The 15,681-nt window shown below is 53.8% G+C and overlaps 2 protein-coding genes across 2 annotated transcripts in view; both read right to left on the bottom strand.

Annotated features, from left to right (window-relative positions):
- Window positions 1-8,423, bottom strand: part of EPB41 (erythrocyte membrane protein band 4.1) — a 93,790-nt gene extending 85,367 nt beyond the window's left edge. The window contains exon 1 of the mRNA XM_057379201.1: window positions 8,369-8,423. The gene's annotated coding sequence lies outside the window, so the exon portion shown is untranslated. The remainder of the gene's footprint in view (window positions 1-8,368) is intronic.
- A 1,429-nt stretch (window positions 8,424-9,852) lies between these two features.
- The window catches only part of LOC130581223 (CCN family member 2-like), a 12,398-nt gene continuing 6,569 nt past the window's right edge, over window positions 9,853-15,681 (bottom strand). The window contains exons 3-5 of the mRNA XM_057379222.1: window positions 13,046-13,297; window positions 11,900-12,108; window positions 9,853-11,712 (exon numbers count right to left, since the gene is read on the bottom strand). Coding sequence (XP_057235205.1) covers window positions 11,401-11,712; window positions 11,900-12,108; window positions 13,046-13,297 — 773 coding nt within the window. The 3' untranslated portion in view covers window positions 9,853-11,400. The remainder of the gene's footprint in view (window positions 11,713-11,899; window positions 12,109-13,045; window positions 13,298-15,681) is intronic.

The raw sequence follows: 15,681 nt of genomic DNA, 5'->3' as shown, positions 1-15,681 counted from the left end.
CAAAAACTCCACAAAACACCCAGAGCATTAATTTAATTAACACTCTGCCGGAGGCCTCTAAACTCTAATCCTCTCAACGAAAGGATCATTAACGAAATGAAGAGATTCGAGACAGCAACGGAGCTCCCAGCCGCGGCAAGGCTGKCTGCGTGCTGCGGTGGGCACTCACCAGGACCCGAAATTCAGCCAGATCCTCAGCCCATAGCACAGCCCCACTGAGGGTCCAGGGACCCGCCTCACACGAGAACACTGTTGAGCATTGTGGCACAAGTCTGGTGTGATGCCGGACTCAACAGTCACCCTGCCACACTAGAGAATCACAGAATCATGGAATGGTTTGTGTTGGAAGGGACCTTCCACATGGCATTCCAACCCACTGCCGTGGGCAGGGACACCTTCCACTAGAGCAGGTGAAGAGATGGGCACAGCCCATACCCATCCTTTGGGATGCACCATGATGCTGAYAGTCTGGGTGCCATCATCTCCATTGAGACTGAAAACCTAAACTGCTGAACCAGGAGAGGAGCTGGAGCGCCATTTGTTTTTTAAGTGTTATTATGCAGCCCAGATGCAGGCTCCTTTCAAGAGGCCGCCTCAATCCCTCATCTGAGGGCTGGGAAAACATCTCCATCTTGCCCAGACCTGCCAGCATGAACAGCAGAAAGGGCTTTTCTTACAAAGGAGCTAGAGTGTACCTTGGCAGGAGAATTCACAGCACACGGTGTAGTCAGGGAAAAGCTTTCACAGTCAAAGGTTCCCAGCCCATGTGTCTCACCCCAATGTGATAGGGACAGAGATCTTGTCCTTTGCAGGTGACTCGCTTGGAACGTTACCTCCAGCTTCAGAGCCACACAGAAAATCCAGAGCAGCTGTGAGGAGGACATCCATGAGACAGCTCATTAGTGTAGTGACCAGGAGCAGAAGCACAGGGCAGGGATCATTYCCTCTGGGTTTGGATGCCAGCAGCAGCCTCAGTAGGGCCATGCTGCCCTATGGGACAGGTGTACCTCCGAAGTACCCACAGCCAATGTCACCTCTCCCTGTGGTGAATGGGATCCCAGCTGGGGCTCTGAATGGTCTTCAGAGCCTCAAGTTCCAAATGTGAGAATACAAAATGAGGAAGAATTCAKGTGTTGCTTGCATAAAAAGCTTCTTTGCCAGTAGCAGCCTGCACAGGTCTGGAGATGCTACTGCAGCTCACCTATAGGCACTGATCACCTGATTTTGGTGCTGTGTGTGAGCACTCCAGTGTCTGAAGCAGCTTCTGGGACTCAAATCGAGCAGTTCACCAGAACAAAGAGAGCTGTGGCTGCTGGTGGGGCCAAGTCACACCCCAGAGACTCACACAACCTGGACAGTTTTTTTGGGATGGCCAGGAGATACTCTAGTATGCCATCTCTCCTCAGACCAACACAGCCTTCCCTGGGACTTCAGCCCTCTAGGGTGCCAGGTGGTCACAGACCCTCCAAGTTTGGGACTGGATGCTGGACAGCATTTGCAGAAGTTTCCATTTTCAGTCTTTGCCCCTGTCTCCTCCCTGCATCTCCTCGGGATGTGTCTCCAGGATAGAGCTGACATGTCAATGCCTCCTTGCCCAAAGATGGAGGAATAACAGTTCCCAGACCTCCTGAGGCTGTCCTGCTCTGACCTGGGGCAGTTTTCAGCATACACAGAATAAGTGGTCCTCTCCATGTTCACCTCCTGGGAAAATCCCAAGACCTCCCATTTCCCMAGCCCAGGAAAGAACACAGATGGTCACAGAGATTAAAACATACAGAAAATTAACCACCCATGCAAATGAGCTCCTTCATCCAGCCCAACACTGCCAGGTGGTTGGAGGTCCAGCACYTAGATGTGATTATCATGGTTTGCTGAGCTCTGATAACAGCCTTGTATTGACAGGACAGGGGCCAGTAAACTGAGCGGGATGAAGACAGTTTGTAGGGAAGGCAGGATGCAAACTGCCAGAGCCAAACAGCTGCTGAAACCACATTCACCTCCTGCTACAGCAGAAGAAAAAGCAGCAGCGCCAGAAACAGGCCTTGTCAGCAGTACAGATCAATTCAGCACTCAGCTATCTTCTATCTTGTGTGTTCCCACTGAAAGGCAGCTCTGATGGAGCAAGCAGCACTGCAACCACAACGTGAGCCATCTGCAACTCCGGATGCTACTCACACAGCACCAGGTGCCCACAGGATGGCAGAATACAACCCACACCAGCTCCTGCTGCCTTTCCTAGAAGGCTGAAGTCTTGGCATAAAGCTGAGGCATGGGATCTGTCAGCACAGCACACAGGGATGGTGCCACATAACCTTTCCGAGAAAGGTAGGGCTTTTCCAGGTTACCTCCCAGGGAGGAGCTTCACCTCAAATCCACCAGCAACAGGTTTAAGTCTTATTTCATTTTTACCCCAAACCACAGAAAAAATTYCAACAGGAGTGGACATTTTGCTCAGCCACTGCCCAGCTGCCAGTGGATCCTKAGGGCCAGGTTTTGGGCCATGCCATGATGCAGATAACCATGTTAGCTATTAAAAGCCTCCACTCCGCACCCAAGGAAATCCTCAAGCAGTGCTGACCCCATCTGCCAGCCTGTGAGCCTCTGAGCAGCCACGGATTGGCTGAGGCCAATCCCAGCCATACGGCAGAGGTTCACCTCCACGTCAGCCACGGCACCTCCAGCACAACATCAACACAGACGCACAAAGTCACGTTCCAGCTCAACGTGGCTCTGGGCTGGCTCACATCTGCCCTCCCTTGCTCCCAAACTCACATTTGAGTTCACCTGGGGTCAGGGAGGCAACTCATGCTGTCCTGTCTGATACATACCCTCAGCACAAAGGAAGAGCTCCCCCTCAAGTGCCCACGAATAGCTTACCCCATCTCCAAGGGGTTTTGGAGAGTGGATATAGAAATACAAGCCCTTGAGTGGCTGGTGCTATCCAGTGAGCACCTAAAGCAGCATGGCAATCAGAGGGATCAGGTCATGGAGGTCACATACAGCATGATACACAGCTGCTTTGATACTCTGATGATGCTTTGAGGTATCAGCCCACCCCACTCCCTCACATAAAGCTGAGGTCAGTGCTGACACCACGTTCTCCAGGCTCTAAGGTGACKCAGAGCTTCCCTATAGCCACCCTGCACTGCCTTGTTAGTAACACTTACCAGATTGCTGTACTGCCACTGTAGTCAGCTCCAAATGCTCCCAGCACACGCCAAGCCTCATATCCCCTCCTTAAGTCCAGCTCTGGTCAATAAGAGCATGTATTCATGCCATCAGGCTGGGGTTCCTCCTACWCTTTTGTTGCTCTCCAGGGCTCAAAAACTTGCCTCACATTAAGTCAACTAGCAAGAACTTCACCTTATTCCTTGTTACCAAACCTGGCTTTCCCAGGAGTGGCAGGAAAAGTCAGGTTTCTCAGTCATCTATAAACAAACAGGAGCGGAAAACATTTTAACAGTATTCGTTCATTTAATTCAATAGCACACGGGGGTGTTGTGTTGGCAAAGGACTTTGGGGTGAGCAAACGTAGGAGCAAGGGCAGGCCCCATGCCCCAAAACACTTCTCAGGGGCCAGGAAAAATGTCAACATTGAGCTCATGGCCTTACACAGGCCAGGATGAGCCTGGGGTGGCTCCCACAGCCTCAGCATCCTTCCAGGGGTCTCCCAACTGCCCCAAATCACCAGGAAGTCACCACCAGCCTGGGAGACACAGCACAAGACAGCCCAAGTTCCTTTAAAGCTTATTCTTCTAAATCTGCCAACGAGTGGCAACTTTGGAGCCTTCAGAGAGCCCCAGGGTCCGACCTGAGGGGGCTCAGACAGCACAAAGCTTTTGAGACACAGCATTTCTGTCCCAACRCAGACCCTGAGCCAGGAGCCCAGATGGTGGTTGTGTGAGCTCTGCCCACGGTGCTCCGTCCTCATCTAGCAGTCCAGATTTTCTCGGGGGGCATCAGGAGGGGACTAGACACAAACCATACTAATTGGATAGACTGAGAGTCCTGCAGCCCTACAGAGCTGCAAGCAGCTGCTCAGAACCTCTTGCGAACCACAAAAACAGTTTCATGTAAGGAGCATGGATTAAAYGCCACAAACACCCTTTTCTTCCCCCTGTCCAAAGTGCATTTTCTCCCACTGTAGTCTCAAAACAAAATCCAGCCCAACAGATCAAACCAGGAAATTTAGCAAACTTTGAGCACAAACAATAGCAGGAGGAATKTGCAGACCTCCAAGCTTGTTTGGCAAGTCCCAGATTATGTAAAGCACTGCTCTGCCATTGTTGGGGAAGCCATGCCCAGTGCCAGASCCAGCTGGCATCACACTGCCCACCGGGCACTGCCTGTACCCAGCAAAGGCAGCAGGGCTTGTGCAACACCACAAACKCCTTCCTGGGCATTTCCACTGCAGCACCCACTGCCTTTCATTCTACACTTATGTGATTAATCATCTTCCCAGGATCCCGGTTTGTTTTTCAGCCCATCCTGCCAGGTGTTTTGTGCCCTGGACGAAGAGTCTCCTTTGTGTCAATAGAGTAGCTTTACCACGGCTGTGCCCTGCGGTGAAGGAGCCCTTCCATAGCTAAACTAATCCTTGGCTTTTCTGCCAGTTGGGCCGTGCTRGAGGGCTGAATTGCTTATCATTGTGCACACATCCTCTGGGAAAACAAGAGCCTGAACTCATTCCACATTCAGCACCCAGCCAGAAAAACCCCGTCAGCAYCTCTGAGGCAGGCGGGATGGGAGCTGGCATCCCCACTACCCAGCTCCATGCATGGCCTCGCACATGGTCCCAGTGCATTTACCTAATTAAGACTTAATGAAGTGGGGAGCTCTATTGTGCACTTGGCAAGGGAGCAGATGTGCCCTCTGAACCCGGCCACTGCCAAGSAAAGCACGCTGCTCTCTCCAGGGTGAATCAGCAGGAAAAGCTCAGGCCGGGATGCTCAGCCCTGCAAATTCCAGACCCCGCTGCTTTCTCAGAGCAGGGACGGAAAATGCTCTGGTCATCAGCAGCCTCTAGTGGGGAGAAGTGRGCAGCCAGGGTGGCTGCTTTGGGGGGACCCCAGAGCCCCAGCCAGCCCACACTGGCTGTCCCCACCAGCTCAGAAAGGGATGGCATGACAAAGTCCCAATGTCAGGGCAYGAGGGATCCAAACCATCACAGCCTCATTGGGATAACTGCCTTGTGAGACTGCTTATCCCCATAATGCTGGTCCCAGRCTAAATAGGCACAACTGCCTGCAGCTCTGCCTGGTGAATCTCAACTCAGAGCTCACACAAATCACTGCATGAAGCCAAACTCATAAAAAGGGCAACCGAGACATCCCACTCCTTCCTAGGCAGCTCACTGAGACCTCCAGGCAAGTCGCCCCCTTCCCAAATCACATCTCAGCTCCCACATCTTCAGCCACAGCATCCAACRTGGCCAAGAGCCAATTAYGACCCCAAACTTSCAGMCACCACAGCTTCAAGCCTCTTSCTGCAGCTGGGAACACAAAGGTGAAACACTACTCAGCAGAGACAGGACAATTTCTGCGCTCKGGGGCAGGGACCACCTGCAGCCTGCCCCGCCCTCCGGGGACTAACTGGGGAGGGAGCTCAGAAAAACCGTGCTATATATTAAATCAGTAACATAACTTCAGAGTTCCCTGCTCAGAGTACAGATAATATTTTGCCTTCCCTCTGAGAGATCCCCTCCCCGCACCATTGGCTCCGAAAGGACTGTGCCAGCCCAGAGAGACACACAGTGCGGAGCGATGCGGCTGCAGGCAATTCCAGCAGTTGCCAGGCTGCGCGTCGGGAAGAGGAAGCCTCATCCCAGCAGCCCTGCTGCAGATGAGAAGGCACTTTCTCTCYTCAGCAGGTTTCAAACCCTCTCGGGAAGGCCTGAAGTTTCTCCTAAGAGTGAAGAAAAGTGAAGGGACCGGGGAGCCCCACAACCACATAACAGGTAGAGCGCAACAATGAGAAGCAGTTTGATGCACAGATCAACTTTTTGCTGTTGCTGACTCGCCATTACAATTACCACAGGCAGAAGCACYGTGTGCCCCACTTTGTGAGAGAAACTGAGGGGCTGCCAGCACCATGAGCTGGAGGAGACTCAAATCTACACAGGCCCCAGAACTGGGAGCAGAACTGGACTCTGCTGTATTTGAGGGGATGCAAATTGCTCCACATGTTCCAGCTACCTCCTCTCAGAGACAGGCACGGTGCAGCTGCATCCCCACAGGCACAGTGGGCATGAGCAGGGCAATGGCTCAGAAGAAGGATTAGGCCAAACATGGAACCTCGATCCCATGTCATCTCACCTTTGCAGTGCAAATTACTTCCACGGACTAACCTGGTTACTCTGGCAAAAAGAGGACGCAAAAGGGACCTGACTCCAGCTCTCTCCTGCAGCCACATATGTACTTTCACTAAGCCTTTGAACAGCACAGGGATGGGGAATGTTCTGGGATGCACCTTGCAAGAACCCAACTTGCTCCCATGCCCCAGGGTGACTTCTCTTCCACAAGGCAGCTGAAATTCCCTGCACCATCAGCCTTTCCCATGCCAACCGTTTACTCTGGTTCAGCCGGTGCTGCTGCCGGGCAGTGGCAGAGCATGTGTGACATGTGACATGTGCTGGGGGCCGGCGGTGCACCCCAAACCCAGGCCCTGTGCACTTTGCACAGCCTGACCTAATGCAGGGCACGTGTGACTAACATCAGCCCCCGACACTGTCCGACCCCTGGCTCAGCCGCACCACAGCCCCTCCTGTTCACACAAACAGCAGAGCAAATGTTGGTTGACCCCATGCAGGAGCCTCGGCGTAAGTCAATCCTCGGGCGAGGAGGCGGCTGCGGGCAGCCCCGAGCCAAGGCACACCCCTCCATTGCAACACAGCCCTAAAGATAGACACTGTCCCCCGCTGTCCCCTGCCACGCCGCCAGCCGCTCGGACCCCGCCAGGGAGCGGGGAAGGCACACGCCATCGGCACAGCCAACAGCACGGACCAACGAGAAGGTTCAGCAGCCCCTCGTCCCACCACGACTGCAGGAGGGCGAAATTCAGCAAAGGATGAGATTGCAGGAACCGCCAGAAACGCCGCACACGCCTCTGGTTGCAATATCGGCGCACAGCGTGCCCGTCGAGGAGAGGACGTGAAGACACCGACCCTCCCACGGGCGTGGGGCAGTCGATGGAGGTTTGAGCGCGGCCCCGGCCGGGGGCGGACAGGGATGGACAGCGGAGCAGCCCCTCCGCCCCGCAGCTCGGCCACTGCCGCCGGCTTTGGCAACAGTCCCGGCGGGTGCAGACGGGGTCTGGAGAGAGCCGAGAGACCGCGGCCGCCCCGAAGCCACAGGCTGAGCTGCTGCACCTCGGGCACAGCCCCAGCAACACCGAGAGCCAGAGCTGGGCGCAAACRCCACAGCGGGAACTGCCACCTCCCAGGAAGGGACACCAGTGCTGCTGCCGTGACAGCGGGGTTCAGGGGGGACCCCACTCCTCGAGGCTGCATCTGCCTGTTCCCCTCCACTGCATCAGTGGAAACAACACTACGGGAACACTCGGAAACATCCGAGTCTCAGGGCTGGCACTYCCCGTGGGTCAGGGTCCCATGCACCTCCTGAGCATGAACCCTCTGTGGGCCCCCTCAGTGCACTCCAGCCTTCCTACCCCACATCCTCAGCCCCACTCAGAGTCCCTAGGACAGCCCTAGTGCACCCCATTCCTCCCACACCCAGCCTGATCCCCCCACTCCAGAGCATCTCACTTCTCTTCTGCTCCATACGCTTCCTGACAGCGCTGCAGGTTCCTCCCTGGTCTCCCCCAGCCCTTGAACATTCCCCATTTCTCCATAAACCCGCCGCYCCACAACTCAGTCATGGTGGGTCCCCCACACCTAGAATGACAACCCCCAACCCCCTAAAACCCTGAGCGCCCTRAACACTTCACATTTCAGCTTGACCTCTACGGGTGCCCCTGGCTCCCGCAGCCCCRTGTCACCCCACACCCAGCCTGACCCCACCGGAGACACTCTGCTTCATAGTGTCCCATGTCCCCTGGTAACCCCTCCACTCCATAACCATAAMCAGACTCAGCCCCCATGTGCCTCCACAGCCCCACAACTCCTTCCATGACCCCACACCCGATGACCGGACTCAACCACCACGGGCTCCTCTACTGAGCCCGAAATCCTCCARAATCTGCCTGAGCCCTATACTCCCACTAGAGCACCCCAGGACCCCCATAGTTCCCGCACCCCATAACCTGCCTGACCCCTACAGCCTTCCCTCACCCCATAACAGGCGTGACACCCGAGGGACCGCCACTTCCACCCGTGACCCCCGCTCGACACCCCCGCCCCCCCCCCGCTCACCGGGGCCGCCGCTCCGCTCCGCGCTGCCTCCACCTGCACCGCCGGCCCCGCCCCCTCTGACGTCACCGCGTGAGCTCCGCCCCCCGCGCCGCCGGCCGCGCCCACTGGTTCCCGCCCCCGCCCGTCAGCGCGCGGAGGCCGCGGGGCCGGCGCGCGCCGCTGCAGTGGGCGGGGCCCRCAGGTGACAGGCGGGGGGCGGGGCCGGGAGATTCCCCTCAGCGCCCCCGTGACGTCATAAGCCCGTATAAGGAGAAGGCGCCCCCACAGGTTCCCCCCGCGCTGTGGCAGAGCCCCAAATCCCCCTCCAAACCGGCAGAAYGGGGGCTTCTGGAGGTGTTTTGCTCATTTTCACCCCTTTCCTAAGTATTCTTAGGGAAAATCCCGTCACTGCCGGGGCCTGGAGGAGCCGGGGGTGTCCCCGTCCTGTTGCTGCCGCCGGAGGCTGCGGCGTGGCCGGAGCTGATAAGGGCACCGCGGTCACTGAAGTGCCCCCAAACCCGACCCCATCCCTGGGCCACGCCCGGGTTATCGGCGCCGCGCAGGCGGCGGCTGCGGAGATAAGGGGGCGCAGGGGCTCCCCGAGGACGGGGATGAAGCTGGCGGCAAGATGGAATTCGGCCCCAGCATGAAGAGCCTCAGTGCCCTCTCCGCTGTCCTGGRGGTGGTGGCCCTGCGGTGGCACTGGGGGCCGGCACTGGGCTGGAGCAGGTGGGGGCAGCCCGGGGTCACCTTCAGCAGCCGGCACTCCCCAGCACCCCAGGGGCCCTGCACGCCCCCACACCCCGCCCTGGTGTCCCCAAAGGGAGGTGCCTGGTGCCATCTAATGGTCACTGCCCTGGGGACACTGGCGGGGCCCGCCACCGTGTGTCCCCCGCTCCTCTCCCAGGGCCTTGCAGCTCTCAGAGATCCACGGGCCGGATCCTGCCCCAAGCTCAGAACTTCAGTGCCCCACAGCTGAAGCGTGACATGAGTTTGTTCTCCCATCACCCTCCCCTAAGCCTTCCCCGGGGAGGGTGAAGGTTTGGAGGCAGGAAGAGCCTCYAGCCCCTGCCGCGGTGCTGGGATGGGAGAGGGGGGAGTCCCTGGCTAATGTGATGAGAGGGGGATGAATCCATAAGCTGTTAAGCCACTGCAAAGCCCCTCGTGTTCTGGCCCCGTTATCACTGACTTCTGCTCACATCTGCTCCCGGGGTTATTTTTAATCGGGTATTAAGGACTTGTGGGTCCTTGAGCATACGGAGGGGGGCTCTGTTTGTTCCCCCTTCAGCAGTGGAGGGAGGAGCTGTGTTTTGTGGGCTGCAGAGGTGCCTGTGAAACACTAACATCAATCCCGCTGCTATCTGGGAAAGGGAAAAGAACCCCTTGTTACCCTCCTCCCCTCCAGCACCCACCCTGTCCAGAGGGTCCCAGCAGGCTGGTAGCACTGGGGAAAGGTCAGAGGGGGAGCCAGGCAGGAGCCTCCCAAAAAAGGATGAGTTCAGGGATATAAAAAATAAAGAAATATTTATTAGTGCTGAGTAAAGTGCAACCTCAGCATGGTTTTTGGCTCAGCAGCTGATGAACGGCAGSAGAGAAGCTGAGCAGGGGGAAATGGCATGAGCAGCGCTGTGCCAATGGGATACTGAGACTGTACAAAGGTCTTAAAAACAGAAACAGCAGATAAACTATTTACAGTTCAAATCGATTACATGAGGCTGAAGGCTCACAAGCTGTCRCAGGCTGAGACAGAAAGAAGAGGGGCTGGGATGGGATGTGCACCCTGAGCTGGTCTGTCAGCAGTCTGGAGATTCAGGGCAGCAGCTGGGACTGTCCCTTGGCATCAGGCTCTGATATGGGGGASGAAGATATGGTGAGGTGAAACCTTGGGGCTGCTGCTCCTGCCTGGCTGGAACAGGAATTCTTCATGAATTCCAGTGGTGGTAAACAGGGATGATTTAAGAAACAGAATCAGGTGCTGTACCTGGACGTTTCTGCTAAAAAATCAGAAGATTTTTCCACACCTCACAAGACCTCAGCAGTCCCACAGAGCTGCCAAGGTACTTCTGGACACACCACTGGCACTGGTGGTCTTTCCTGGAGCTATGGASTGGCAATGGGGTGCCCTTACTGGCAGAGAGACTGTGGCCAGGAGGGAAACCCACTGCTGGAGACTCCAGTGCCAACAGCTCTCCATGGCACTGCCTCAGTAACTGCAGAAGGGATCTGCTCCATTTACAAATAGGAGAATTTCTCTTGCCAGTGCCTTAAACTCTCCAGGGATACCAGAGCTGAATAGCRTTTCTCCTTCTTACAAATATCCAGAGAAAAAATTCCAGAGTTGAAATAGCTGTAGCCTCACTGTGCATGTGTGAGCTGGTGGGGTCCAGTCCCCCTCCCACCCCAGAGCCATTTCTGACAAGYTTAGGGAGAAATTCCTCCCTGTGAGGGCAGTGAGGCCCTGGCACAGGGTGCCCAGAGCAGCTGTGGCTGCCYCATCCCTGGAAGTSTCCRAGGCCTGGTTGGACAGAGCTTGAAGCAACCTGGTCTGTTGGAAGTTGTCCCTGCMCATTGCAGAGGGTTGAAACAAGATGAGCTTTAAAGTCMTTTCCAACCCAAACCACTCCATGGTTCTRCAAAATACTCATCAAGGCACTAAAAGCTGTCCAGAGTGGTACCTGCAGGGAACACCTTGGTCTGGCAGCCTGGCCCAACCCAGTTCCTGCTGGAAGAACTCCTAGAGTTTGAATCAGGAGCTGTGGTCTGGGCTGACATCACATCACTTTGATCCACTCTCCCCTCTGACCAGTGGGAATACAGATCAAGTTTGCACCTCAAGCCTGGTTTTGGTTCCTCCACTGACCTTTGCACTACCATGGGTGGGGGTCAGGGGGCTGAGGCAGCTGGGGCTCTTCCTCCTCAGCTTGTTGGGAAAAACTGCTGGTACCACTGGTGTGAATGGTGCTGCTGAGGGGGAAGAGGCTGCATTGTCCTRGAACACAGCCATGAAAGTACTGCAGAGCCCTCCTGGACACCTCAGATCTGGCAGGACAGGGCTATTTCTGCTCGGTCTTGATGTGGTCTCCGATCATCCGACGATGATATGTGGCCAGGAAGATGTCATTGTCTCGAGGGCAGTCATAGTGGCAGGAGCACATCTTGATGAACATCATCTTCCTCTGGAAGAAGTCCCCCTCAGGGCAGCAAAACTCCACGTCTATGGTGCTGGTGAGGAACGGGGTGCAGCAGCGCCCGTCGGAGCAGCTGCCACAGAACCGGGGCCGGTAGGAGTGAGTGCTGGTGCACCCTGAAAACTCAAAGTGGAGCCTCTGGCGTGGCTTTGGGGTCCGCACACACTTCTTCCCCTTCTAAGGAGAGAGAAATGAATTAACATGGATACAAGAGGAAAGATGCACCAAGATGGCTCCAACGCCATCACTGGGCAATGGGACACAGAGGGAGTGGAAGCACAGAGCAAACCCTGCGAGCCAGGAGCAATCCCAAGGCTGTCCCTGACATTTGGGGTGCTGTGTTACCTCTCCCCCAGCACCATACCTTGGTTTTCTCCACAGAGAAGTTGCAGGGCCGGACTATGCAGAGCCGTGTCTCTTTCTCCAGGCGGCACTGGGGGTTGTCGTTGGTCACACGGGTGGAGATGCCCATTCCACAGCTCCGGGAACATGCACTCCACTCTGTGGTCTGCACCAGGCAGTTTTCCTGCAGGCTGTTCAGCTCTGGCTTGTGACCTGGATCCTCCCTGAAAACTGAGCCATGAGGAACAGACACAGGGCAAGGCTCAGGGCTTGGGACAAAGGATGACAGCTCCATGGCTGCTCCCAGCTCAGTCTAACACTTCAGGAACAGCAGCAAAGGTCTGRACTGAAGATGCTTGGCCTCTCAGCAGCAAGAGGATGCAGGTGAGCAGGGGCTGTTTCCTACACTGCCCAGCTCCAGCCGGGTCTGCTGTGACAATTCAGGACACAGGAGCCTTCCTATATTGCCACTGAGGTCTCACCTTGTATTGGGTCTGGCTTAGCTGGAGTTGATGTTCCCAGAGCAGCCCTCMCTGTGCTGCGCTCTCCAGTGGGAGCTGGAAAGGTGTTGCTAACACACCAGTGTTTTTGGMTACTGCTGGGCAGGGCTGGCACAGMATCAGTGCTGTCTCTCCAACATTCCTCCCCCAATCACGGGGCTAGAAGTGGACAAGGCCCTGGGAGTGGACACAATCAGGACTGCTGGCCCAAATTCACCAAAAGGATATTCCAGACTGTATGATGTCAGCTCAGATATAAAAGCTAAGAAAAAGAGGAGGAAGGGGGTGGGCATTCACTATTTATAATGTTTGCCTTCCAGTGCAACTATTCCATATGCTGAAGCCCTGCTCCCCCATTTGATGATGGGAAGAATAAACCTATTTTTTTTCTCTTTGCTTGTGCATGTGCAARCTTTTATTTTTGCTTTAGTAAATTACCTTGTGCCAACCTATAAGTCATTTTCCATCTTATTTTCTCTCCCCTGTCCAGGTGGGAAGGAGAGCTGAGTGGGCTGGACCTGGTGGCCAACTGTGAAAGCCAACACTTGGTACCCACCCCCACCATGACAATGCACAAAGCCACCACCAGCTCCAAACCAGCCASTGTCCCAATCCACCCCTCTTCTCCAGCAAACAGCTCCCGGCCTCATCCCATGTGCCCCACTGACCCGCCACGGCCATTCCAAAGCGCTTCTCCTTGCTGCCCTCCTCACACAGCCACTCCTCACAGCACTTGTTGTGGAATTTCACCCTGCGTGGGTTGGGGCACTTGGGGGACGGCAGGCGCACATCATCGGAGCAGAGCGGGATGCAGCCGATGGCCCCGTCCATGCAGATGCACTGCAGCTTGCACGTGGGCTGAAAGCTCTCCCCATTGAGGTAGATCTTGCCCAGCAAGTCACATGTGGCACCCTCATGAGCTGGGGGAGGAAGAGGAGGAGGAAGAGTGAGCAGAAGGGTGAGTGAGCAGAAGGATGAAGCTCTGCCTTGGGGACATGGAGCTCCTTAGGGACAGAGCCCACCCTCCCCTGCTCTGCCATCCCAATGCTGGATGTTTCTCATTTATCTCACTGGACCCAAGGCTGCTCTGACTGATTTTTCAGAAATGCTGGTTCTCCCAAAATTCTCTAGAAAAATTTCTTCTCCACTTGGATTGGCTCCCAACTGAGCCACTAAGTGTGATTTTGTCTTCAGAGCCTGTAAAGAGCCTGTTTCCCTGTCAGAGTTCTTTCCACCCAGCCAGAGTGGTCAGGACCAGTCAGTGGTGCTGTGCAAGACACATTCCTGACATGCCACATGAGTGTGGCTTTGCTCCTCAATACTCCTGGGAGGACAAAAGGCAATGTTCTCCTACAAACAGCTGGTTCCCCCRTGGCAAATGGTACCTACAAAGGAAAATTACACTTTGGGTTGATGACCTTTTTGGCCCCTCTGTGATGCGCAAATATCTTTTTCCTTCCAGCCCAATTTTTTCCAGTTCTTCCCCTTCTGATCTCTGGATCTRTCATCTCCAGCCCTCCTACCAGTCTTTCTCTCCTTCCCAATAAAGCTTAAATGGGCAAAAAAAAGGGAAACTCAACAATATCTGACACAGAGCAGCAACTTTTACTCTGCAGGTACGACAACACTCCCAAGCTCTTACGTCTTGCATTAGTCAGAACTTTCTCAGTGGAAGATCTCCAGTAGAAATCTCTTACTTGGTTAAGATCAGGAATGTTTTCTAGAAGAAACAACTGAACCCTTTCACTTTGATATGAAAGAATTCCTTTATGCCATCCAAAATACTTGTGGATAGTATCCATAGAGGGAAGTGTTTTGCTCTGGTAATTATTTCCAATACTATAAAGATCAAGATGAAATATTTTGATAGATTGGAAGTRGAAAGTTTTGACACAGCTAAATGAGTGTTCTAAATAAGTCATGTAAAGTTTTGAGTTGGTTTTAATTTTTTTTTTTTATTATTTTTAATGCATTTTTTTCTCTCAGCCTGAAATTAAATGCAGAAATCGGAGTTGTTCACAGGAACAGAAATCCTGATTTTGAACAGTTTTCATTTGCTGCTGCTTTCTGCAATCCTGAACCTTAAAAAACATTAAGAAAATCCTTGCTAACCTCTATGGGGAAGTTACCAAAAGGAAGGATTTTTGGCTCTCTGTAGAGGCTTTCCAGGAAACCTGATCTGTTTTCCCCTTACTTTTCCTCACCCAGGGGACACTTTCAGACAGGAAGGGTTTGAACCAAGCAAGGAATGAGAATCTCTTTCCATCCCATCCCTATCCCTTGAGGGGACACAAATCCTTCCACACTGTTCCTATCCAGACCTGCTTCTCAACTTGCAATCTTYTCAATATCATTGGGATAAAAATACTCCTTTACATGTTTCAAAATCCTCACTTTTTCCATCAAAGTGGAAGCTATTCATCCACCTTCCCTCTACACAACAGTTCACACTTATTTTTAAACACTCATTCCCTGTTTTTCAGCCTGAGCACTCTCCCATCCCTCTGAGCAGATCACGCTGTTCCCTCTCCTCCCTCCCCTCCAAAGGAATGGCAGCCCACTCTGGGGGTTGATTGTGTTTTCCAAACTCAGTCACTCTGTTGTGCCCTTCATTASCCTCCATCACCTCCTTTTCCCACTGACCTGATCCAATTAAGGCTCCAAAATGATGGAGCAATCCAGCCCTTTCSACTTTTGCCCTTTTCCTCAGGGAATATGGCAGAGCTCAAAAACGTGCTCCATAAATCTCTGCCAGCTCCCTGCACCCCCATACCAGTTGTAGGACCCATACTTTAGATTACTACAGGATCCTCTCTATCWTTTTGATTCTGCAAAGTCTCTGCAGGAAGTAAAGGATTACTCTGAAATATGTGGAATGTGACAATATTAAACAAATATAAAATAAGTTTTCCTCTGGTGGTTCTGTTCCCATCTCTCCCAATACAGCATTTGGGCCCAACTGAACCCAACTTTTCCCATAATACCTGAGCACCTCAGCTCCTTTCTGCTTTTCGGACAAATTTAAGTCAAAACATTGATCTTTCCTCTGATTCAYTTCTCCAGCTTCCTTGACTGCCTCCAAAATTCCACATCTGCCAACAGACCCRTGTGGACATCATAAAAAAGTCACCCAAGGATGTTACGGCCCAGTTCCTCAGCCTATTTTAGAGATATATCCTGGCTTCTGTTCACMGGGTTTTTTGCTGTGAAAAGCTTAATTTCTCATTTAAAATCAGGAAGGACAGTTGTGTCTGCAAGTCTGATTTCCTCCACAGCAGGATCTGGGACTCTCACTCCAAAATAT

The sequence above is a fragment of the Malurus melanocephalus genome, unplaced genomic scaffold (assembly GCF_030028575.1).
Source record: "Malurus melanocephalus ecotype Western Australia unplaced genomic scaffold, MMel_1.1 scaffold_393, whole genome shotgun sequence".
Lineage (NCBI taxonomy): Eukaryota > Metazoa > Chordata > Aves > Passeriformes > Maluridae > Malurus > Malurus melanocephalus.
Note: the sequence above shows the minus strand (reverse complement) of the source record. Positions and strands in the feature narration are given on the sequence as shown.